Source organism: Platalea leucorodia (genome assembly GCF_965183815.1).
Source record: "Platalea leucorodia genome assembly, chromosome: 1".
NCBI lineage: Eukaryota > Metazoa > Chordata > Aves > Pelecaniformes > Threskiornithidae > Platalea > Platalea leucorodia.
Window position 1 is genome coordinate 161,805,900 of NC_138823.1, and position 25,967 is coordinate 161,831,866.

The 25,967-nt window shown below is 42.7% G+C and overlaps 1 protein-coding gene across 1 annotated transcript in view; it reads left to right on the forward strand.

Annotated features, from left to right (window-relative positions):
• The window catches only part of XYLB (xylulokinase), a gene marked incomplete at its 5' end in the record, with an annotated part of 80,616 nt that extends 67,405 nt beyond the window's left edge, over positions 1-13,211 (forward strand). The window contains 3 exons of the mRNA XM_082329741.1: positions 2,706-2,793; positions 5,062-5,156; positions 13,048-13,211. Coding sequence (XP_082185867.1) covers positions 2,706-2,793; positions 5,062-5,156; positions 13,048-13,128 — 264 coding nt within the window. The 3' untranslated portion in view covers positions 13,129-13,211. The remainder of the gene's footprint in view (positions 1-2,705; positions 2,794-5,061; positions 5,157-13,047) is intronic.
• Positions 13,212-25,967: the final 12,756 nt, after the last annotated feature.

Consider the following 25,967-nt stretch of genomic DNA (forward strand, 5'->3'; position numbering starts at 1 on the left):
CTCTGCAAAACCTGAGCTGGAATAAATGGAGGTTGAAGAGCAAAGAGCAGAAAGCTCTTGCTCTCCTAAGGCATCTAAAACACGTTTGTATCACCATTGGTTGTACAGCTGATTGGTACACAACAAATTTGGCATGTTTTGCCTGTAGATGTCACTTGTCTTCATCTGCTTTGGTTATTTTGCTTAGGAACTTGACGTTAGAAAATTAACTGATAGGTTAATTGCTTAAAACATTGGTCCCTACTGGAGTAATTCTACTGAGAATACGTCAGGAAGGAGATTGGATTAATAGATGAGTTTGTTTTTAAAGCTGTATTTCCAGTTTCGGTGCCATTCCTTGCTCTGGAATGAAGGCAGAGAACTGAATGTTCTTATAACATGTAATTCTGCAACGTTTACAGCTGAAAAATTGTGGGGATGGGAGAGTGGTGGCTGTGGCGCTTGGTCTTCATGTGTAACAATACAGCTGCTTTTAAAACTCATTAGAAGTGTCTTAAAATAATATGATCAATACAGTGTCATCCACTTAATTCAATCACTGGTTAATTGGATCCTCCTTTTTAATTTAATCAAAACCTCAGAAGCCGTATCAGTTGCATGAAGAATAACAGCTTCCACCCTTATCATGGTCAATTTTGGATAATTTGTTCCAGGGCTACAAAAGACTATCATTTAATTAATCAACATTCAGTAACTCCTATATTTTACACCGCAAAGGAGGCAACTTAGGAAAATCTGTTAAAATATATAGTAGGGCAGCTTTCTCCACGGTTCTGGGAAGCTTTTTATAACATACGTGGTGCTTGATTAATGACTACGTGAAACACAGTGAAATATTTTAACAGTAAAACCTCTAACAGTTTCTTTTAAAAATATTCATGAGAGAGACTACAGTTTCAAATGACTTGCTAAATATATGAACTTGGAATAATTTTAATTTTATAATCATGTGGCACAAAAGGTAGTTATTATTTGTAGTATCACAGCACTTATTAGCATTCAGTATAGACTAGAGCTGCTTGTATAAGGCTCTGCAGAGATGCAAAAAAAAAAAAAAAAAAAAGACAAGACCTCTGTTGTCCGAAGGAATGTACAATTCAAGCTTAAGACAAGAAATACCTATTAGAGATGAGATGAAGAAGCAGATGGGGAATGTGCTGAAACAATACGGTAGTATTGGCTGGCAGGGTGGGCAGTGGAACCAGCACTCTGTGACCTTCTAATTTCCAGAGGGCTTTTTAATAGATACCATGATTAATTTTCCATTTGTCCTCTAGCATTGAAGCTCATGTATTGCTCAATGCTTGCAAGTGAAGTTAGGTAATACTTGGCTGTCTCACCAGAAGAGAGTGTTTTAGGTGTATAAGCTCAGGCTTTGATTGGATTCTAGCTAGCAACCAGCCATTTTTATTTAAAATTATGAAAAATGGTGATTTTCAAAGGTTTTGATGTGCAGATTCCCCACAAACTTTCAGAGAAAGAGGAAAAATCCTTTAGAAATGTCACATACTATTTTTTTCTATAGCATATATGGATTGAATTTTTTAGTCTTCTTTTATGAAGCCTTGGGGCCCATGATCAGTAGGGCTGTGAATTCCTGGATCGGGGTTGCAGATCACTGATGCAAATGATCCAAATTTCTGGACACTCTGGCCTTATTTTGGACTCGAGTGTATGGATGTGAATCGGGTAATACACTGCTCCCTTTGGCAAAAATAATAAAACCAGCACGAGCTAAATCTGAATTGTTACCTGCTTCTTGTGTTGCTCAGCCTGAGGGATACCTGCAATCTTAGAGATGATGAAACCAAAATGGAAAGAATTTGTTGACAATGTTTTTGGAAAAGAGTTATTGAACCTCCCATGTCTCTATCCAAATATGTCTTCATTTTTCCCCTTCTGTATCTGTTTTCCTAAACCTACACTGTGGGGAAGAGCACATGTACTCTGTGAATGCGAGATACCTGGTGTTGATTTCAATGCAGAATGATGTGTGGTTGAATAACTTTAGTATCTGTTGAATATCGTAACAAATTCTTTGCCTGTAAAATTTTCATTGTATTGCTCAAGCCAAGCTGAGAAGTGTCTTGTATATCTTCATAGCTAAGGATCCCTCAAATACAGGAAAATTCCTGGTAGATGTAGAGACTGTATAACCAGCTCCTGTCTTCCTGCTAACCCTAATATGATGGGAATGGTGGAGGTGAAGAAGACAGGCTTAGCAGGCCTTCATACTGCTGGAGCTTTTATTTTATCGAAGTTGAGAACTGAGGAGCCATGACTGGTTCCTCTCTCCTTCCTTCCCACTTGGCTCAGCCATAAACATGATGGAGGAAAACAGGGACAAGTTGTGGGTCACTGAGCAGATCTCCTTGCCCTGATGTAAGCCTTTGGCGTGGGCTGATTGTGTGGCTTATGAGGGAGACGATGCCTGAACCCAGACTCCTCTGAACTTATGATAAAGAGGTCTGGAAAGAAATGGGGTTTTGTTTCCTGGCTGCAGTTACATCTCTAACTCAGATTTACCAATACCCTGTTATGTGACAAGTTCAGGACTCGTTGTTGCCTGCAGTGCTTCTTTCCATGGGTACCCAAATGCTTGGCTGGGGTGTACGGTAGTTATTTGTTTTCCTAAGCAGTGATAGGGGATTGCTTATCCCTTGTCTTTCATGGACATGCATAACCGATGCTTTGATACTTCTCAGGTCCTGTCTGATGTGTTCAACGCACCGGTGTACACTATTGATACCGCCAACTCCGCTTGTTTAGGGAGTGCTTACAGAGCAATTCACGGTAAGACTGTACGGAGATACTTCTGAGCGGTCTGGGCATTTAATTTCAGTTGGTTAATACCTGGGATTAACATTACTGAAAATGAGGGGAGAATAAAGCTGTGTGGATCTGACTGGAAGGTCACTCAGGTCAAAGAGGGTTTTTTGCTCTTAGTATGCTTGGATCAGACCCAAGAATAACATTTACATTATAATTCAAGTCTGGTGGCTGCTTCTCAAGCAAGGGATAGGACCTGGAAACTGTTGATACTGACAGGGGAAGGTCTAGGACGTTCATGTGTTGAGCTGCTACCTCCATGTGCCGCTCTTGGAGGAATGCAGCCAACTGAAGGTGTTGGTGTAGCCTGCTGCCCCGGTTTGTGGAGCAGGCTGTAAACTGGATGGCTGAAATGGTCCAACCAAACAAAAGATCAGTCCTAGTAAAGAAAATCAGAGACAGCAGGGGAGACAGGACCAGTAATACTGCTGGCCAAGTAAATGTTGTTAAACCTATATGTATCTTCCAGCTTTTAAAGGTCAAGACAAAGGATATGCAAGGTGTCCTGGGCTCCATGCTCAAGTATGCACTTTCTCGTGTAAAAGCGTAAATCTTGGGATACTCTTAGGTTGACCAGTCGTTTTGCTTGCTGTACTGCATCACTCACTGTAATGCAACAGTCCAAGTCCCAGATCTACAGTGTCAATTAACTTATGCATGCAGGTGTATTAATGTTAATTAATGCATGCAGGTGTATGTTAAGGGTGGGCCATCAGCCATTTACGAGTTGAATCCCAGGCAGAAAATTTAATTCACGTATTTTAAAACAGTTTCTAATATCTTACAGCTAAACAAATCAAGGAATGTGTGTGAAATTTGAAGTCCTTATTTAGGCCAACTTTTGTCAGCCTCAGTTTTTCTGATAAGAAGCTTTACGATTTGGACCTTAAGACATGGATAACTTCTGTACAAGTTCATGTAAGATCATGGGATTGCGCAACAAGCATGGAAAAGATAGCATCAGCCATCAGAAGAAATCAACCAAGTTTTAATTTTAGAAGCAAATTCTGCTGTCACATTATAGCATCTGAAGACGACATGCTCTCTTGAATTTGAAAACAGTGCAGAAAATTGCACAGCCAAAACTGGAGTCGATGCGTTTAATGCACACAGCATGCTCTCCTCTTTATTTCCAGAAAAGCCACAAGGGTTCTGTCAGGCAAAGTACGCTTTTGCAGGACAGTGGAAGCAGTACTGTTACATTATCAGTATGTTTGAAGCCACAATGGGACCATTTTTCCACCTTGGGGGCCAAGTTTCCAAACTGTTTTTCTCTGTACTCAAACTTTGCCTACTGCTTCAGAAGCCACCAGAAGCTTCCCAGCACCTAATGCTGCAGGCAAATTCCTTGTCCATGAATGCATGTGAAATGTCGAGCCGTCATTAAAGTTTGTGCAGTTATTTTGTGTGTATGGAAGATGTGAATTCCCTTTGCCAGTTTGGCATATGAAATCTTGAGGCTTGGTTGACAGAGCGTTTGAATGAAGATTTTCCATGCTGATGGAGGGACTCCTTAGCTCAGGTACTCTGCCAGCCAAGCCCCAGGGGCTTGCTGTGTGTGTTTCTAAATGGCATTTTTGATTGATGCCTTCAGTTGACTCACTCTTGGCCAGGCAAAGAAATTGAGTAAAAGTGAAGACTTGCTAATATAAATGAAATATTGATGGCAAGGGCTCCTTAATAATATTACAGTGTACTAGTAGGGTGTTCTGCAGTTAGCCTGGGGTTCTTAGCAGGTGTAACAAGGAACTCCTGAACTGCTGCGATTCACTTGCAAAGCAAAATGCTGTAGTAGCAGAACTCCCCTGTTATTCTGCTTCCTTTTATATAAATGTATTTAATAATTTGTAGCATATTTTCTTGACAGTGTTTTCATTTCTCTTCCTTTTTTGTTTAGTCACATTTTGTCCTTGAATCCTTTGCTTCCATACATTTTACCTGCTGTTTACTGCATTGTTGTAACCATAAATAATTACTGATATTGTTGAGTAGCATTTCTGCTGCTTACCTATTCTCCAGGGTATGAATTGAGTGATTGGCAAAAACTCAATCACAGAGTCCCCCCTTCCCAGGCTAGCACGTTGGAATGTAAGATCTTCTGCCATTTATCTTTCAATCCTGAATGCTGACTTGACCAGGGAAGATCAATATAATGTATTAATTTGCCAGGGAGTCAAGGCACATCCCTCACCGTGCTTTTTGCATTGATCAGGATTGTGATTCTCGTTGCAGGGCTTGTAGCTGAGACGAATGTGTCCTTGGCTGATGTCGTGAAATTAGCACCGGAGCCTAGATTGGCTGTTACACCAACTGCTGGGGCTGAGGAGGTGAGCAAGCTTGGGAATACCATTTTTCTTTTCATTTCCTGTCTGCTTCCAAAGGTAGTGGTTTACTAATTCTTCTAGTAAAATAGATTAATTCAAGAAACATTTGGTTACATAATTCTTCCTCCTTGTTGTAAAGATAGATTTGATTTTGAGAGATCTTTAGTGCTGTAATGATGCAATAATCTGATCACTCCATCCAGGTGATCAGAGAGCGAAATCTGTTCCTTAAGGGACAGAAAAAGTTATAAAATAGGTTGAATTTGGACACAGGTCAGTCAGGTTGTAACTGATAATATTGACAAAATAGTCTTGACTTCTTTGCAGCAAGCAGCGTGGAAAAAGGCGTGGTGATGGTGCTTTCAGGCCTCTTGGAAAACATCCCCCAAAATCCTTCCTGTCTGATCTTAAACAGTGGTCAGCAATTGTGTATCTTCACTCGTAGCTCCCAGTTGGAAAGCCTGCCAACTTGGGAGGATTCAGTAGGCACAGGTCTTCGGTACCGTGCCCATCCTGGAAATTTGAGCACATCTGAAGGTGATGTTTGCGCTTTATGGGGCCACATGGATAAAGCAAAAGAAATAGTCATTGTCGTGGACTGTGTGGTTCCAGCCCCTGTAAAACCAAGGAAGGAATCGTCCCAGGCTCTCCAGCGCAACCCCGCGCCTCTCGCTATCAGGTGCCAAAGGCCTTCATTTACGACAGCTTCTTAAATATAATGTCCAGTAATAAAAAAATGATACAAAATAGCAAGATTCCTAGAGAACAGAAGTTAAAATAACCAAAGGTGAATCTAACTGTGTCTTCAGCTGTGGAGAAACTTCTTTTACATCAACACAGCCTCCATTTATGAGATTTGGATGTGCCCTAACTACAGGCAACAAGGTTTTAAAGCTTTTATTTAAACTGGGAAATTAATGATCTGCCAAAACTACTAACTCCCAGCTACATGTGTAGTGGAGCACCAGATATCATCATGAGTAATAATAGAAATGATCATGCTGTATTGTGCCTGCCAGCGTATTATTTAATTATTAACTGAGATGGAGGAGCTCAGTAATCGAATAGAAGTCCCCTTCAGAAATATTAAGACATTGAATAATTTAAACTTGATTGATCTGATCTCATTTACTCAACCTTCCCCCCTCATTTTAAAAGATAAAATAATTAACAGCAATGGCCTGTGTCGTGTGTGTTGCAGCTGAAGCCCTCTGCAGGGAATACACTTCAGGAGCAGATCCCCGGTGTCTGATTCAACCTCACGTTGCTGCCCTGTTCCCCCCAAAAATGCTGTCTGCTGAAAAGCTGCCAGGCTGGCTTGTGTGGAGGTGGAGAGTGCTGAGAGACCTGCTTTTGACCCCCCAGTGCTGCTTCAGCTATAAAACTCAAGGGCAGGGAATACAGCTGTCACTCACAGGGGCCTTGCAAGAGCAGCAAACACCTTGTACCCCTGCAGGGGCCAAGCTAACCTAACTGGAAAGATCAGTGGGGGATTCATTTACCTCTTTCCATTTTACTGTCTGCATAAAATGGCCTGGAAGCTAAAAGAGTTAATTATCTCCCTCTCGATACTTTTCTTCTCCTTTTCCACTTGGTTAGACCTGGCTCTCATAGCACATCTTTTTATTGGTTTTAAATGATGTACAGCAGTGAATTATTGCCCCAGTAGATAGGCGTGAATGATAGAGAAGGTAGTGGCCAAACAGCATGTGAAGGAATAACCACTCCTGCGCTTTAGCTTAGCTTGCCAGCTTCATTCCATTAAAAGCAGCTTCTTGCAATTATGTATTCCATGCCATTTTTTTTTTTTTCTTCTTCCTGTCTTATAATTTTGCAGTTGATGGTGGATTCCCTGGCTAGTTTCATGGCTGTGAAACTGCAGAAAGCCAGAGGGCCTGTCAGTAATACAGTGTGTTAGCATGAACAGTGCAGTAAAAATTCATAATGCGATGAGTCAGTTTGATTCTGTTTTTTACAGAGCTGCATCTCCCTGTCCATCCAGTTTCATTCTGTTGAGGTTAGAGGCTTTCACTTAAATGACGGTTCTTTTTATAAACTTCAAAGTCATCCTGAGGTTAAGTTCTGTCTCACTGAGGAGCTCTTCTGAAAGAGTCTGGCTAACCAATGTGAAATTTCCCGGACCACATCTCTACATTTTTTGGACGGCTACAGCTAAATCTTGGCAGGATGGTGAAAAAACAGGTCATAACACAGCAATCTGCTCTGGTTTCATCCTTTCTTCCTGGTATAGGTCGGAGGCAACATGTGTTAGATCATTGGAGGGAGGAAAACCTCTTGCAGGCAGAGGTCAAACAACAGTCTGATGTAGCTTCATTGCCAAGGCTTATGCATGCAGTAGGGCTTTCCAGGAACCAAAAATGCAAAAAGTGTTTCTTTGATTGCTGAAGGATCCTTTGTGATAATGAGGGTGATTTCAAAAAGGAAAAGCAGGACAGACAAATCTGGTTCAATTAAGCTGATGGGCAGGTAAAATAAAGTCACGAGATGGGAGACACAGAGCTTGTGATGAGTGATGAGTTAGTAGTTAGTGGACACTGAGGTCGCATAAGTTCCAACTTGTCTGACAAAAATGTGACTTTATCCTGTAGCAGACCATCCTGCCTGGAAGAGACCATTTCAAAGAGGATAAATCCCTCTCTGTGGCTATGACCCTAAGTCTCTTAGTTGAACCTGATTTCACAGTATATTTGTAGGGTGTCGGGGCTCACCCAACTTGAGCTTGTTTCTATTCCATCAAGACCCAAACAAGTCATAAGGTATTCTGGTGGTAACCATCGTGGTGATAGTCTTTGGTCACTTAAGGAGGCTAAGTGAAGTCAGTCATCTGTGGGTTGACCTGATGAATCCTTCTTCCCTGTTTTCAGAATAGCAAAAATTAGAGAGTCATCTCACCTCTTTGGAGCCTCCTCTCTCCCTCAAGGAAAAAGATTAATCAGAACCACTAAGCATGACAGAAATAACCAGGAGATTGTAGAGCAATAAATATATCTTAACAGACAGAAAGAATCTATTATTCCGGCATTAGAATTCAGCTCTATTTTAGTAATCTATTAAAACAGAGATGGTTGGCTAGTTGGTTAATTAAGCAAAAAAGCATGAGAGAGAACATGATTATCTGGAGTTGATCACTTGTGTTTATACAAGCCGTGTGCCTATGATGTACTGTCAGATTTATTGTAATACTGTCGTGTAGGGCTTTGTAGGGAGAAGGTGCAGCGCAGTTCACTACTTCTGGATGTGTAATTTTTGATTGCATTATTGACTCTACTGAGATGTATTAATCCTGCAAAAATTCAAGAAGGGAAAATGTGGACCTAACAGGTTTTCTTGACTTTGGTGAATTGCCTTGTAAGTAGGTGGATTTATAGAAGTGACTCTATTACCCAGGAAGGTTATAATGACCTATTTATTGATTTAAAATAATGATATTTTTGTTGAGTTAGATTTTGGAGGGGGGAGGTTGTTTCCTAGAATTGGTTTAGCTTGGTAATTTAGTGCAAAGTAGATAATAATAATACAACCACAAAAATATAATAGATATTGATGGGAGTTTGATTAAGGTGATTTGTGTAGCCAATAATTTTTTTAACCTATTAAACTGATAAAGATAAGCTTGCAGGATGAATATCTGAAGTAAGTGAAGTGACAGTTTGAGGTGTGGTTCCTTGGAGGAGTCTTCAGAGTATTTCAGGACACTGTTGTATTCTTTCTGCTTTAAGAGTATTCTTTCTGTGTTAAGAAAGGTGAAAAACTGCTATGATGTAAACATAAAACATCTGTATCTCTTGATTTCTTAAGCAAATCTCTTTGAGTAATTTGAGTTAGGTTCCTTTTTTTTTTTTTTTAAACCAATCAAAAGTGGCAAGTGTTTGTGAGAGACTGATTAATTTAAATCTATTCAGGGTAGATTAAATATACTCGGGTAGATTAAAATTAGATAATCATCAGCATCATCTTTGTGATTCGTAAATTTTGAATTGCTCCAATCATTGGCTAACATAGCATTGCAGGAGATGGAAGGATCCATGTGGATTGTCACTAGTAGTAATTCGCAGCTGGGTTTGCTTTTGGAGGGCGGCAGGGACAATGTCCAGTTGTCCCAGACGTCGTACAAAGAAACAGTAAAAGCCCTGGTGAGTTCATAGGCTGGTACTATGGCGAGATGTAGTCTGAGGATGACATATTTGATTTGGACTACAGAGCAAGGTAACATTTATTTGAATGCATTTTCCAGGGAGGGCAGGTTAAGTTATTCTCTGTTATAATGCAATATTTATCATTAGCATTTTCTTAGTTATTTGTGGGACTGTCGGAGTGTGGCCAAATTGTCCCAGGAGGGAAGTTTAGGGTTTGTAAACGAAGCCATCAGAGTACAGCTAATGTTGTGGAGTAGGCTATAGAGATAAGCAGGAGAAAAGACCGTAATCTAGCAAGGACAATTAAATTATGGACAATAATAAGGTTCATGTTGTGATACATGTAATTACTTTTGTTAAATATCATGGTCTGATATATTAGGTTTGAGGCTATGACAGAGAGGGAATTTATGTTCTTGAGCTTTTATGCATCATTGAGAATTCTTTATTCCCTTTGGACCTCAATTATAAAAATAAATCTATATAATTGCCTTAGGAAGAAGTCTCCTGGAATCGCTTAGGAGGAGTTGCCCGAGGTTCTGCGGAGGCAGTTCAGTCACGGCGACATGGCGAAGCATCTTTCGCAGACACAACTGCGTGTGCTCAGGCCATGTTCTCGATCAGTGTAGTTTTGCTTTTCTTCTCTGTACTTCATGAGAGCTGCACTGGTTTGGCCCCAAACTTCAGCTGGTGTCAAGCTGGCATGAAAAATACTGCTTGTGAAAAGCCTGTAGTACTGCTGTGCTTATCAACCATGATGTACTGGTGGTATTACAGCCAAATTCCCTGAGGAAGAGGAATTTAAAACTTTGGCTTAGCCCTCTGAACTGCGCTGCTTTTTACCCCAAATGAACAGGAATAGAGTACAAGGAATATTCTTAATTTTTTGTTTGCATTTTTTTCCGAGGGTCCGTAATGCAGCATTCATTTACACTAATGGCTAGGAAGCTTATTGCAAATGCCTGAATTTTCTCAATTAGCGAGCTAAGTGCTTAAGTCCAATAAACAGGAAAAGAAACTGTATCGGTAAATGTGGTTGTTCATTTATTTTGACACAATTTAATTCAGAGTGATGTATTAACAATAATACTTCTCAGCCTTCTAGTAAATGCACTGTTGTGTATTTTGTAAAAATACTGCTGGGTAAGTAATATGGAGCCTGCTTTCTCAGTGGCTGAGCTCGCTTACCAATGCAGCTCTGTTGTGCTGAATCTTTGTTGAGAAGCGCCTAGGGTTTATCAAATTTACAGAATAGCAGAGGAAGAAATAGCGAGGCTTGATTATAGATGCTTCAGTGAATAAAGGAGCTGTTTTTGTTTGACATACTGATACTCCCAGTATAGCCATAGTTCCTTGCTCAATATTTTGTTTACTCTGATGTGCATATTTAGCAGAAATGGGAGCAATAATATTCTTTGGGAACATGAAAAGAATATATGTACATGCTTCACTGAATCCCCAAGGCCCTCGTGTAGTCAGTTAAAAATACCATGCTGAGTCATGTGGCGTTTCATAATAGTGGTGCATTTTATTTTCTAATCCCATAAATCTGCATAAATCTCCATGGATCTCGGTATTGCGGTCCTGTGGAGAAGAGGATTTGGGGCACATACATCTTAAATGACTTGCCTGGGGTCACTGAATGAGTCTGTTGCAGAGGTAGGAGTGAGTAGGTTTCTCTGTTTTGATCAGTGTAAGTTTAAGACACCGTAAGCTTCAGTTAATCACCGTGAGGTAGGTTTAAAAAAGGTCCTGGTGAGGCTTTGGCTACCGAACAGTGTCTCTTTCCATTTGCTGTAGGTGCTCCTTCTCTTTTTCCCCTTGTTACGCTTAATCTGTTGAAGAAATGTACTTTAACTTCTGTAACATCTGGTTGGCAAAAGGGAGGCGTTGATCATAAGAGGGTGCTTCTGCAGAGTTTCTTCATTAAGTTGGTCTCACCTGCCATCGTGGAAGGTGGAAGTGGGAATGAAGAGATAAATTCAGGTTTCACTGTTCAGACTTGAAACTATTATTCAGGAAGAAAGAAACACATAAACTGGATATTTTGCTAACAACTGAAAATGAGAACAAAACACACTAATTCTTTAATTCCTAGATGAGAAAACTGCAAACTCTCGATATTTTTTTCCTTTCATCTGAGAAAGTGTGACTGTTAGAGACACAGAGGCTACTGCAGGACTGTACATAAAACTGCACAAGAACAACCCTGTCTCTTCCTACGGCCTCATAGTTTACACTTGAAACGTCTTCCTCCTGAATTTTTTGTGCATATACAGTTGTTGGCTGTGGCTCTTATCTGGAAAAGGATAAAATGCATTTAAATGCTGGATCTCACTTATTGATGAGAGCAGTAATTCAATTTACTGGGTATGATTCATTATGGCTCTATAACCTCTCTGAACCTGGAGCCAGGAGCGAGACTGCCCTGATTATGAATAACATCAGTGCAGAGGCGTGTAGACTAGACTGGCGGCCCCTAGGATTCATTGCGGCAGGGATATGACCTTATGGCATCCTCCTAAGGACTGCTCGAGCCTGTACCAGACCCCGTACTGGCTGCTGGCAGTCCCTTCTTTGTGCTCGAGCCAGCAAATGAGTGAAGCTGTCCTGGTATGGCTTGTCAAACTACTGATTTTATTCGATGGACAGTTAAAACCAGAAAGAAGAGAGAAGGAAGAAGATGTATCTCCAAGATGTAGATGAAGTAGTTTTGGGTTGGAGCCAGCAGTAGGGCTAGGTTCTATTCAGGGTTTCTGCTATGTAACCTGGTCACATACAAGCAGTTCATCTTCTGCGATATGTCCTGTGATGAATTTGAAGCAAAGGGGAAAAAAAAAAGAAAAGGTAACGAATGAAACAAATCCCAACATGGATCTCGCCCATATCCAAAAGCATAGGGCGTGTTTGAATCTGGGGTTTTGAATACATTTGAGTCTTGATTCTTCTTTTTATGGTTGTAACAATTCTGCATATAAAAATTCCTGGAGAATTCTAGCTAGGGAATACAAAAAAAGCTACTCAGATACTCGGTGTGGTTGTGGAAAGACGTTGGGTCTCCATTTGTCCCCCTGAGCCTGGGATCAGGGAGCGAGGAGCCTGGCCACGGAGCAGACTGTAGATGGGAAAAGTCGTGTCTGTGAAAGATGTGAAGGAAGCTGAAATAGATACAGGAGTATGAGAGGGGCGGGAGAGGGAGTGTGAAGTGTATTTTAGAAGGCCCTGGTCAGCATATTGGCCAAGGAGGACCTTTCTGACGGTGGTGTTTGACTGTGCTAGGGGGTGGCAGTGTGCTTATTAGCAAGGCAGAGGAGGAGGGGACAGAGGCATTGATCCGTCCTGAGGTAGCGGAGGGAGGCAAGGACAGGAGTTCTGCCTGGGTGATTAGGACGGCTATTACCGAGGGGGCATGTCAGGCTGGGAGAGGTGACTTTACAGAGCTGCTTCCTCTGGAAGTAATGACTTCTGCTTATAGCAAGAACGCAGCCACAATAAGAACAACCTGTGCGTGTCATAAAATTAAGCTGTAAAGGAGATGGTAAAAAGGACTGTGACATTTGAAGAAGGAAGACTCTGCAGCATTTTCTTGAGCAAATTGGGGGGGAAAAAAAAACCTAAACCTTTAGGTACCTATGAAGATGCTGCATTTTTCAGGTCTGAAGATGCTTTTTAACTGCAGCATGATTTAAAAATCTAATTTTTCAACCTAGACATATTTATTTCTTTTTCCTTTTTAGCTCTATCGTCCACTTCTAAAAAGATATGCTGAGCTTGAACAGAAGGTTATCTACAGCCCAACCTCTTGCCTTGCGAAATAGAAGCAAACAAAATTTATAAGTCGGCTGAAGAGTGGAGTCCCAAGGAGAAGATCAGAAAAGATTTGCTCAGAATTTACTGGAGTTGTTTAAATCATTTTGTTCCTCTTTGTAGACAAATAATTTTTAAATGTCTGTGTGAGAGTGTGTTGGTGGAAAAAATGGTATTGTGATTGAAAACCTGATTAAAAAAGCATCATGTTGCTCTGTGTGTTTGTGACTTCAGTTTAACTTGGGTACTTTTCAGATCGTGCTTGCTGTCTTGGAACAGCTGGATGACAAAGTCAAGTTCATTGTATATATGAATCAGTCTACCCATCTCTATCAGCTTTGATTCCATGTGTTTAGCATGCCGGCCTCTCTGCATACCTATCTAGCACAGTATCTTAATTCCACAACTTCTCCTGCTTCAATCTTTTGAAACTATCTTTCTGTACATCTGTAACTTGTCGATGTTTGTATCTTTGCTTACATGAAACCAACAGAAAGCATAAGCACGCTGACTTAATCCCATCTTTCTTTGATATGTGGAGATTTGTGGAGTGAAGGGTGATTAAAGTCTTTCAAGACTCCCTGGGATCCTCACAGAAGGGGAATTCTTGTCCCATGACACTATGGAAAGTCTGTTGTGTGATAAAACACGACGTGGTTGGATTTTATAAATTGTGGAAAATACAGTTTTGTAAAAAAGAAAAGAACAAAGGGAAGTTTTACAGGTTTCCTTTCTCTTTCAAATAGCAGAGTCAGATTATCTGCACACCATTTTGGGGTTATACTGGTTTCCTTTCCTCCTTCAGGTGTCATGGCTATGAAATTCTTTGTGTCGTGCTGAGTGCGACTGCAGAAGACTGGCTCTGCTCCCAACAAGGCATGAAGGTGACTGCTTTTTTTTATACCACCAATATCCTATTTCTTTCCTGGAGATCCTGAGCAGAACTGGTCTTGCTCTTCAAATGTTTTCGTCCAGATAAAGTAGACTTTGGCTGAGAAAAATCTTAAAGAAAATACAAGGCAGGAGATCTTTTTACAGAGACGTGGAAGTCGCAGAATTTGAATGAACATCCTAAATCACCCTGTGCAAGTGGGAACATTTTACTGCACCATTCTGCAGTGCCGGTATGTTTCCTCTAGGATAAAATTTCTTTTGGGAATAGAGCAGACTTGTTTAATGAAAGTGGCTGAAGCCTTTCTTCCCTTCTTGTAGAAGCTGTAATATACCTAGGGAGTAAGTCAGGGAGTTGTAGGGAGTAGAGGATCTCTTTACCGAGCATTTGCAGGCTGGATTATATCCCTGCTGGAAGTGAGTGACTCAAATTCATATTCTTCATGTTACTGTGGCATAGGAGCACTCTGCCTGTCCCTGCTGCATCTCTGCGGTCAGGCTGGGGCCCCCTTGCCGTGACTACCTCCGGAGTGGCAGGGGAATGGGCACGTTCCTCCTTTCCTCTCCCTTTTATATTTAAGTGCTTCGTTTGCGAGTGCGAACAGTGCCTTTTTTTGTTCACAACTGAATAATTATAACTTCTCTTGATATTAGCATGATTACTCAGGAAGGTCAAGAATTACATTTCCGAGTTTCTAAAGCAGGCTTCTTTTAAGCAATTGCTTTAAAAGGTGGCATTACAAATACACATCTATCTCTTTTATGTGCTTATTATTCTGTGTCCCAAGGTACAGTGCTAAAACATATAATACTTCTCACAGGCCTCTGCCGTCAGCAGTTGCTTTGTCATTGAGCAAGGCTGTAGAGAGGTACACAAGGGTTCATTAATGCAAGTGAAACAATGCCTACTAGTTTAAGCAGCGTTACCATCATTATTAGTCTTTAGTTCTGCCTGGTTACTGGTTTGACATCAAGGTTAACCACACAGGGAAGGGATTCAGAGAGGTGTTTCAGCTTCGTGCAGTTTTGGTGACAATTTCTTTAGCTCATCTGGTTTATCAGAGCGAGAAGACTGATGTCTCTTGTAACTTTGTGGCTTTATTTGCCTGTGAAATGGGAGACTCGGGGTCAATTTCTTACTCAGCTGAAGAAGGTTAAAGCTTACGCTTCCCAGCTCATAGCACATGTTAGAATATTTCTAGATAATATATTGGCTCCTAACAAAGTGTTATGTGGTGCTAGTAGGATATCGTCTTGATGGTTTAACTACTTTCTGGACTTGAGCTCTTCCCTGGGTAGGGAGAAGGAAACACATCCTTCTCCATTGGGCTGGGGCTCTCTGATGTGTCCCACGTTAGCATTAAACCACTGTTTCCTCAAGGGAGCTGACGCACTGTGTGCTTGCTGCAGGAGTCCCTGAGAAAAGACTCAGATGCAAGGCTCTGAAGGGCCAGGAGTTGAGCACCACTGAATTATAGTATTGCTGTGGAGATGGGTTTATTAGGGCTGGCCTCTGAGGAATGGTGTCTGGAGTATAAGAATTTATAGACAAGCTCTTTTTTTTTTCCAGCTCACCAAAGTTGCACATGTTCACTGACTAGTGTCAGATAGAATAAGACTCAATAAATCTCCCCATAGAAAGGTCCTTTGAAGAAATGCTGCTGTAAGACTTCCATCACTCTTCTTTTTGTCTTTCCAGGAATGCACATTAGCCTGCCAAGGAACCACAGGTTTCTTGCTCTTGCAGGCACAGTGATGGAAGGATCTGGTGCCCTTTGGTTTCCAAAATCACGTGGCTTTTTGCCAACTTGTCTACCTTATGTTATTCTGGTTGTCTGGAGTAGAGAGGTTACCGACTTAATTAGCATCTTCACTAACAGAAATCTAAAGGCAAGCCAGTGTCTTCTACCTCAACATATTTGATGGAGGTTGATTTCCTCCCTCCCCCATAAGTGACCTTACTGTTCTTCAAGGTGAGCAACATGGCATCCCCATCTTGTCTAGACAAAAGGTTAGCTTCTGTGTTTAAAGACCTGCTGAGCTATTCCCAGTCTAGACTGATCTGCTGGAAAATTGATCTCATCTGGAAAAACACCCTTGACTGCCGCAAGGAGGTTGTTCATCGCTGTCCTGCAGCTCCTGTCCTGCACAAGCAAAGCCACTCTAGGTGGAGGTGGGTCATGGAGTTACATGGAAAAATCCAAGCAGCTTCCTTAGCTCGATGGCCCTGTGCCCTCACCAGTCAATCAGAGCTTCACTGGATTCACCCACAAGCTCTTGGTGTACCATGACCCAAAGACAAACAGTTTTCTTTGCAGCTTGAAGTCTTTAAAGTCTTTTGTGATGCAGCTGGAAACAAACAAGAAAAGATGTTTGCTTTTTCTTAAGGGATCAGTCTGAGGGAGCTGGAGCTCTGATTGAATAAGTAATGTACTGAAAAAAGTCTATGCTCTGTCAGTGCTTTAATAAGTAATTGAGCGGAATACTGCCGTGTGCAATCCCGGTGGGACCTTTTTGTTTTTCAGCTTTCTTTTCCTTTGGAGCAGCGGCTACCACCACAGATCACAGAGCAGCGCAGTGAAGGATGTGTATCTAAAGCCACAAAAAGCCAAAGCAGAACTTTCAACAAATCATTTGATTTATCCGTATTTCTATTACCTTGGTCCCTAGACTGCTGCGTGCAGGTGAGGGGGTGGGGGAAGAAAAGAGTAACATTTTAGAGAACTAAAGTCTCTGCTGTTGGTGCTTGTCATGAATATGGGGCCAAGTTATAACCCCTTCCCTAGCAGAAGGGTGCTAATTTGGGTTTTTCTGACTTTACATGTAATCTTTAGGATTTTTATTTTGGTGAGATCTCTACCCTCAGTTAAAATTGGGTTGAAATTGGCAAACAAGTTAAAAATATGGCTAAGGATGATTAGAAGGTGGGTGGACGTTCACTCAGACATCAGGGGATCGCTATCCCATGAGGAGCGTTTCCTTAAGAAGCTTCTCTGAAGGTGACCGCAGTCCTGATTCCACGTGGCTTGACATTTTAGTATGGTGTTTTACACTTGTGCAAATTGGGTACAAAATCATATCTGCACCAAAGGATCTTCTCTTGTTATTACTTTACGCTCGTTTTGTGCAGGTCAAAATCACGATGGGATGTGCGAGGCAAAAGAACTCGGGATGAATTTTTTTGGTAACCAGCTTTTTTCTGAGCATCTCTCTGAAGTGTGTGAGTGAGACATCTTTGACTGGGGTATTCTGTGCTTTGATACAGCCTAGGTCAAGCCTCTCTGGTTAGCCAGTTCAAGCGGTTTAGCTTTCAGTCATCAGAGCTTGCATTACCAGAATGTAAGATTTTTAGATTAATTTTTTTTCCCTGGAATATTTTTTTCCTCTCCTGCAGCAGATGCGACCTTTTCTTGTACACGGTTTGCCTTGTTAGCTGTTTCCACTTCTGCGGGATGCTAAGAACTTCTCTTACGTGACAGTTTCCCGAGTGAACTTGACTCCTGCTGACATCCAGTCCCTCATGTTGCTTTACTTGTTCATGTGCTTCTCTGTTGCTTCTTGCAAAGTTGGCCTTGACAAACAGGACGATGCTTTTGCAGTGATCCCAGACTCCTGGGAATGTCTCAACCATTGTGGAAACTCGATGATTTTGTTCAGTGTTCTTGAAGCGCGTACCCCGAGGGGTAAGGGAGAAGGAGCAGCTATCGCTGCTTGTGGATGCTGCTATGATCTCTGATTTCAATCTTTCGCTAAGTTGCCTCATCCGTTGATGCGTCAGCCTGCCCGTTAGAACAACTGGGGATATTATTAATCACACACAATGTTTCTTGCTCTAAGTTCTTTAGATGACAGATATTTGTGATATGTTCTTTGTTAGGATGCTGTGATTAGCTCTGCTTTCATTTGGTATGTTGTGCCTTAGTACTCTGTAACGCATCCATCTGGTTGTCGTTTCTCTTTTAGCATCTCATCAGCCAAACAGAAGTCTTTGGTCACTCAGGTATGGGATTCATCTGACCAGTGCAGACATCTGTGTCTGCTCTCATATGGGCTCCTTTTATAATCAAAGGAGAGGACCGCAAGGGAGAGGAGTGTCTGGCTGTTGTTCATCTTACCTTGTGGCAGATGTCTACAACAGACCAGGTGATTTGTCCCCTGAGTGAGCCGTTTCTCCCTGCTGAATAGAAAGGCAGTTGTGTGGAGGACAGAAAAAGCCAATTTTTCTTCTTGTGCCAAAACTCCTGAAGACTTGTTTGAAAGCTGGTCGCAACTTTGGAGACAAGATTTGTCTCCAGTTACCGCTGTACAACTAGAAAGCTTTCTTGTTCCAGGACTGCTCTGTTTTTACTGTCAAATCCATGAGACTGACCTCCCCGGCTCCCTTCAGACAGTCCTCTCCCTACACCTGCGTGGAGATACCCAGCAGCCATAGGTCGGGAGCTTTGCTACTTACATTCTTGCTTTTTGTCCTTTTGTTGCATGCCCTTGCTTGTGTTTATCCCTTCAAGCTGGACTCTTTCAGGCATTTGTGTTATGCCTGCAAGCTCAGTACCCCGGTTCACTAAAAGACAGCTCCCTTAAGACTTAGACAAGCATTGCACAGGAAAACAAAGGTCTGTTCAACTTGCTGTTTGGAGACAATATTTACTCTCTGACTGACATGTATGCACTACCCTCCTGAAACCTCAGCTCTGTTCCAGATCTGATAAATATTGGTGCATTGGAAGATGGAATTCTCCTTGAAAAATAGTCCAAGCCATGTTGTATAAGAGAAGGGCTTAGACAGAGAAAAAGAGCAGAAACAGAGCTGCTTCTTAGCTGAGGACTTTTATCTGAAAATAAAACATGTTGCAGAAAACAAATAAGAAGCAAAGGTTTCTCACACAAGTTTGATATCATGGCTTATGTCTCCTGAGAGCATCTCTTCACACTGCTGCCATAGCTTGTTAGGTTAGGATGGGACATTCCCCTGTCACTCTTGGTATCATTTTTTTGCTAGATTTCTGCCCTACTTGAGGACAGTTGCATATACCCTTTTGATCAAGAAAGCTGTTGAAAGGTGACAATATGTTTTCCCAATTTCCATTTCTCAGCCTAATTATTCTGGTCCCTACCACTGTTGTTCCTTAGAAGAAATGCCTACTCAAGCAGAGGGAAGAGAAGACATTGAAAGAAGCTAATCCAATATGTGATTTAGTCAGTTCAACTGAATGAATAAGCAAATAAGATGCATTTCAAGACCTCCCTTGCTGTCAAAGGTGTTTTTTTGTTTTTTTTTCCTCAGAGTGACCCTTGGCTCAGAAGATATGGCCGTGGTGTTTTGTTTGGTTCCATCTCACTGTGTTTGCAGCACGGCGGACTCTCCCAAAAGCCTTTCAGCATAGACTGATCTTGCTATTTGCCCAGTGAAGACAGATTTTTCATTATCTGTGTGGTTTTGCCAAGCTTCATAAATGGACCGGTTAAACAAGTGTTGCTAACAACTTCCCCTGTCTGTTGGTAGTCAGCCCTCATCGTTCGTGGGCTTCCGTAGCAAAAGAGATGAGCCACCATGGGTCAAGTGCTTGCTGTAAAGGCCAGAGTAAACGTCAAGAAACTCTTTCCCTTCTCTCTTGGCCCAGAGATGTTGCTGTAAGACAGAGTCACTGGAGAGGCAGTGTTGGATTGTCCATAGCATGAGTATTTTGGGCTTAAGGGTTGCTGATGTTCAGCCAGATTGTCTAGGTGAGAAATCACTGAGGTGAGACTGGACAGGTAATTTATATCAAGTGCTGTGTTTTGTAATTTATACTCTGAATCTTTAAATGACAAAGTAAATTGACTTTCTCAGATGAGTGAGAATGATGTGTTTAGAGGGGGAGGGAGAATGCATCTGGACTCGGGAGTTCCTTGGTGAGAAGACCCAGGTACTCAGTCAGGCTCCCCTTCTTCTGGCCTGATGCATCTTCCTTTTTCCCTCTACAGCAGCCCAAGATCATGGAAGACACAGAAACTGCTCCCTCCCTAAGCTTCCTCCAGCTTACGGACGTTGGCCTGCAAACTGGGACCTGGGATCAAACCCACCGGGCAGAGGGAGCTCCCTGCTCCAAGTGATGTGCTGTCATCCTGAGGCCATTGGCCAAAAAGCTGGCTGCTTCACACCCCTTGCTTTTAGTTAAGCATGAGGCTGGCTTTGGGGGCTGAGTTGTGGTGCCTTTTGGATCTGTATCGGACTGGGAGCTCAACCTTTAGCAGGGGTAGAGAACTGAGATTTCAACATACTTGTCTTTTTTACACAGTGACTAGAAACTGTGAGTATGACCTGGCCATGAAGAAGGTGAATGTTATCCTTGAGCTTACCTGGGTGCCTTTCCAGTTGAGGTGGGAGCACTGCCTCGTGCAAGGCTCTGGTGAGATCTGGTCTGGGAGGGCATTTGCAGATCTGCTCTCTTGTGTCCAGGAAAGAAGAATTAAAACTGGAACAGTTGAGGAAGATGGCTCATACATTGATTAGGGGAAGGGAAAGGCCGTCCTAGGAGAGGAGATTAAAAGCTTAGCTTGCTTCGCCTAGCAAGTGGAAGCTGGGAGTTGATACCATCATTCAGTATAAATTCTTCAGGTTGGGGGTAAAGAGCAGGGGGAAAGCTGTTCAAGCCAAAGAACAATGTTGGCACACTAATAAGTAAGTGGCACATACTGACTGGGAATAAATTTGAACTGGAAGTTAGGAATGAGGTGGGGACAGTGTGCTGAAGGACCTCTTGCACTCTGTGTGTGGTGCCAGGACTATCGAGCCCCATACCTGCAGCCTGACATTGTGCGGGGCTGTAACATGGCATCAGAAATCCTGTGCTAAAAACTGCATTTGGTTTGGACTAGTAGTGACCTTCAGAGAAACTGTTGTGTGCCATGTGGACAGAGCAGGGTTTCACACTTTCGGCCTCTTTTGAATTTCCTTCTTGACTGTGTTTGCTTTGTGGGAAGGAACTAGTATGGAAGGGACAAATAAATGGAAAGCTTCCAACTCTATTTCTTAAGCCTGGGACATGTCATAGCCCAGTTTGCTATTGGTTTGCTGGGCTAGTCCTCTACAAACAAGAGGAATTTACCCCACGGCAATCTTTCTTCACTAGAACCCTGCAAAAGGAAGCGAGGTTTAATTAGCATTTTAAAGTGGACAGCCTTGAAGTTAATGATATTCAATAAAGAAAAATTGTTTTAACCTTATTTGCACTTTTCAATTTACTTATTAGAGGCCATCTGTTATATTTTAAGCAAGAGCACTGGGAGCTAAACTCTCAGATTGTCAAATGAGGTTTTAACTGGCTAAGCAGAAGGGAAAGAACAGGCTGCCTTAAATGAGCAATTAGACTGTTTTCTTCAGTTTCTCACTTTTGTGTCAAAAAGCAAATGGTCACCATTTCAAGCAACAGTTGAGTTGCGACAATGACATCTGCTTTTACAGGTGCTGATGAGTCCTGGGGAATGTCACTCGTCCTTGGATCTCAGATATGGTCCAACATGGATGAAATTTAAAAAGCCAAAAGTAAGATGAAACTGGTGAGGGATGTGAAGGGCAAGAATAAGGATTTCTACAGGTAAATCACCAGAAAAAGGAAAACAGGAATGTATTGACCTGCTGCTGAATGGGTTGGCCAACCTAGTGACAAAGGGCATGGAAAAAGCTGAGGTGCTCTTTGCCTTTGTCGTTACTGGCAAGGTCTGCTGTCAGGCCTCTTTATCTCTGCCTAGGGGCGGAATTTAGGGGAGAGAGGTGCTACCTATAGTAGGGGAGGGTCAGTTTAGGGACTGCTGAAGCAATTGGGCATACGTGGGTGCGTGGGACCAAGTCGAAGGTGTTCAAGGGTGCTGGTTGATGTCATTGTGAGACTGCTCTCTATCATCTCTGAAAGGTGGTGATGATTGTGGAAGATCCCCAATGACTGGGAAGAGGCCAGTGTTAGGTTGAGGATGCTCAAAGAGAGTAAGGAGGATCCAAGAAAACTGCAAACTGATCACCTTCACCTCTGTCTCCAGGAAGTTTTACAGAGCAAATCTTCTGGGGGCCATTTCCAGGCACGTGAGGACAAGAACTCACCGCTGAATGCAGGGACCAGATCTCCATTGACTGTCATGGGAATTTGACTCCTAAACTTAGCTGTCTTAAGCTTGAGCAGATTCCCACCATACCTGTGAGAAGCTGGGTGTTTTTCCTGTGTCCTGGGCAAAGCGAGAGCCTTTGGCAGGCCAAGAGCCTAACCTTGGTCTCCCAGGTCTCATGAGAATAATTTAAAAACTGAACCACCCGTAATTCCTCCTGGAGGGCTGGGAAAAGAAAGCAAAATGTCTTCTCCAAATCTACTTAAAAATCTATGGGAACCAGTACAGCTGGTGCTGTGCGTCTGGATTTGGGACTGTACGTTCATGTATGGATGTTAGCAATCCCTCTGGATTTAATCATAGATGTACTGCTGTTCAGCTGAGCAGAGGCTCTGAATCCTGGTCTCGGGGGATTTGGCTATGGTGGCTGTAAGGTTACCACGTCCCGAATGAGGGTGGAATAATGCCTTTTGCAAACGAATGCAAAATGTGATCAACGCCATGGGCTGATCCCCAGTTCCACAGGAGCAGCAACTTAAATTGCCACAGCCTGAATCCCTTTAACCTGCCAATTTGAAGGCTGATCCCACAATTGTTTGAAAACGTAGATTTTTGCTTCACTCCCATGGGTTGTCCCACTGAAGTTAGGCTGAAGTTGACTCTGTATGGGAGGTCCTGTGGGTATCCCAGCTTTGCCAGGGGCTGAACCCACCAGCTCCTGTTGACGCCAGGCTTGCTCTGCAGCCAGCTGTGTTTCTGTCCTGTGTGGTGAGTTACGGTGACAGAAGGAAGGAGAAATGATCCAAACAAAAGAAACAGGGCAGAAACGTAAACTAGATCACGTTGATTCACAACAGCACTTCATCATTAGTAAGAAAACCCCTACTAAACCAAATGAACTATGAAGTATCTGTAGCAGTGAAATCCAGCTGCCAACAATGTTATTGTAAAAAAATAGCCATGGGTACTGCTAGTTTGCTCTAAGCGCTAAAGCTGAATGCCTATGCGATAAAATAGCTTTTATAAAACCTTGCTTTTGTGTCATTCCAAGCTCAAAATGCTATTTTGTGTTCAGATGTACAGAGAAAAAAACCCCTACAACTTGAGGTGACTTTTGTTTTAAGACTGTTTTAAATTTATATCTGAGCTGGCTAAAATGCTTTTCATCAAAGTACAAAAGTTTCATGCTGTAATTAATGGCAAGTGATATCTAACGCAATAAAACACCATCATTTGAGTGTTCTTACAAGACTATTTATGACTGGATATTGAAACTGATAATGATTCTGCCATTTGTCCTCATAATTTATTATTCCAAGGAGAGGCAAGTGGTGTTAAGGGTTCACGATCCGTTTTATGGAAAGAGTGCTGAATTCAGCTTTTTATGGGTGCAAATGACAATGTTTGGCGCTCTGTGGAAAACGTGCGTGTGACAGCGAGTGCAGACCCTGCTGAGGGGTCGAGATGGGGGGTGGTAATGCTCTTTCTTAGAGAGCAGAAGCCCCTGGCTGGCTGATCCAGTTGCAGGTAGCCTTACTGGGACCAGTGCAATGACTTAGTCATTGTCTCAGCAGGATCCCTTGGAAGACCAGGGCAGGATTTTTCTGGAAACCTTCTGCCCGGTTTCTGAGCTAGATGATCTCATGAAGTATCGCTTTGGGCAGCCAAAGCTGAATTCACTATAAGCAACCTAATCCAAAGACCATGGAAGATAATGGAAAGAATTACTGGCTCTGGCAAGTCTTGTGTCAGGCCAGAACAAAAGTTTGACTCCGGAGGAGACTTCCCTTGGTCTTGCAAAGCGCCAGCCAGACTGTATCCCTCTGAGCACAGCCCTTTCATATTGCACCGGGCCGAGGCTGATTTACTGAACACTCAGGCTCTGATCCTCACCTTATTCAGGCTCATGGAAACCTGGAGGAATTTCTTTAAAGTCAGCGTTCGTGCGACTAATGGAAAACCTGAGTGAAGTCAGACCTTGGGGTTTTTTTGGACTGAGATCTGAAAAACAGAGATGATACTTCAGTCTGCCGGACTCATGGACCCGAGACTACAGCTTTCTGGTTTTCCCCAGCCTGCTGTTCATTTGCTGTGGATTAAGGTACTGTAGGTAAAGATTTGCATTTCCATCAATAGTCCTAGCAGCAGTTTCTTGCTGCTTTGCAAATAGCTTGGAGTGGACCTGATGCCACAGAAGCAGAGAGCAGGATGTGACCCATTTTCTTTGCTTTTCAAGAGCTACGGTCCCCTTCCTCTTCCCTTCCGCCTTCCCTCGTTTATTCTAATCAGCGTGTCAAAAGGGAAGTCGCTCCTTTATTGGAGGTTATCCATGTCAAGTGAAGTTATGTTTCCATCACTACCTGGGGGCCCATCAGCAGATGAAGATGGAGAGCAGTGACTCAGAATGACTTTGAAGCAACACCCAGCAGCAACTGAAGACAAGAACATAACCTTAGCTGACGTTTAAAATAACCCGATACACAAATAAAACTGTTCTGTTAAATTATGCATCTTTTTACTCTTGGCTGTTCTTAAAGGAAGAGGGCTGGGTGAGTGTTTTCTATGCGTGCCTCTTCTTTTTCCCGTGCTGGGAGCTGAGTGACAGATGCACGCTGATGGAGCATAGTGCATTGATTTTTGTGGCTGCAGTACTTTATGCTGAAAAGAAATACAGCTTGTGAAACGATGGAGGGTCCCTCTTCAGAGAAAAAAAAAAGTGAGGTGTATGGGTGAGTTTTGATGAATGCGCCTTAGTTATCTGCTTTGAGTTAAGCACATGCCTAAATGCTTTGTTGACCAGCATTGATGGGAGTACATTTAACAGTAAGTTTGAGTTGGACTAAGTAATGGCTATAGAACAAGCAAGAAAAATAAGGTAATAGGGATATTGAGAAAAATCTATCTCTGTTTCACTAATCATTGGAAAGCAAGACATAATGTGTTAACATTAAAGCTTTTTCCCTAATAGCACAAACACGGATACGTGGCATTGCTTGTGCACTCCTCTCTTTTCCCAGCTGAGAAGTAGGGACAGCGAGGGGCTGGTGGGCAGCAGGCTCGATGGGAGCCAGCAGCGTGCCTTGGCAGCCACGAGGGCAAACCCCATCCCGGGGTGCAGCAAACACAGCGTAGCCAGCCGGTCAAAAGAGGGGATTATCCCGCCGTACTCAGCGCTGGTGCGGCCTCCCCTGGCGTGCGGTGTCCAGTTCTGGGCCCCACCACTTAAGGATGTGGAGGTCCTTGAATGCCTCCAGAGGAGGGCAACAAAGCTGGTGAAAGGGCTGGAAGGAATGTCCCGTGAGGAGCGGCTGAGGACTGTGGGCTTGTCTGGTTTGGAGAAAAGGAGGCTGAGGGGCGGCCTCATCGCTCCCTGCAGCTTCCTGAGGAGGGGACGTGGAGAGGGAGGTGCTGAGCTCCTCTCCCTGGGATCCAGTGATAGGATGCATGGCAACGGTTCAAAGCTGTGCCAGGGAGGTTCAGCCTGGACATTAGGAAGCATTTCTTTACCGAGAGGGTGGTCAAACACTGGAACAGGCTTCCTAGAGAGGTGGTCAATGCCCCAAGCCTGTCAGTGTTTAAGAGGCGTTTGGACAGTGCCCTTATCAACATGCTTTAACTTGGTCAGCCCTGCATTGGTCAGGCAGTGGGACTAGATGATCGTTGTAGGTCCCTTCCAACTGAAATAGTCTATTCTATTCTATTCTATTCTATTCTATTCTATTCTATTCTATTCTATTCTATTCTATTCTATTCTATTCTATTCTATTCTATTCCTAGTTGATAGTTTGTTTCAGCTCCTCAGTTTTACAACAGCTTGGGCTCTTTCTCTCATTGTCACTGATTTCATTCTGCTCTCACCAATGCAGCCCCTGTCCAAACC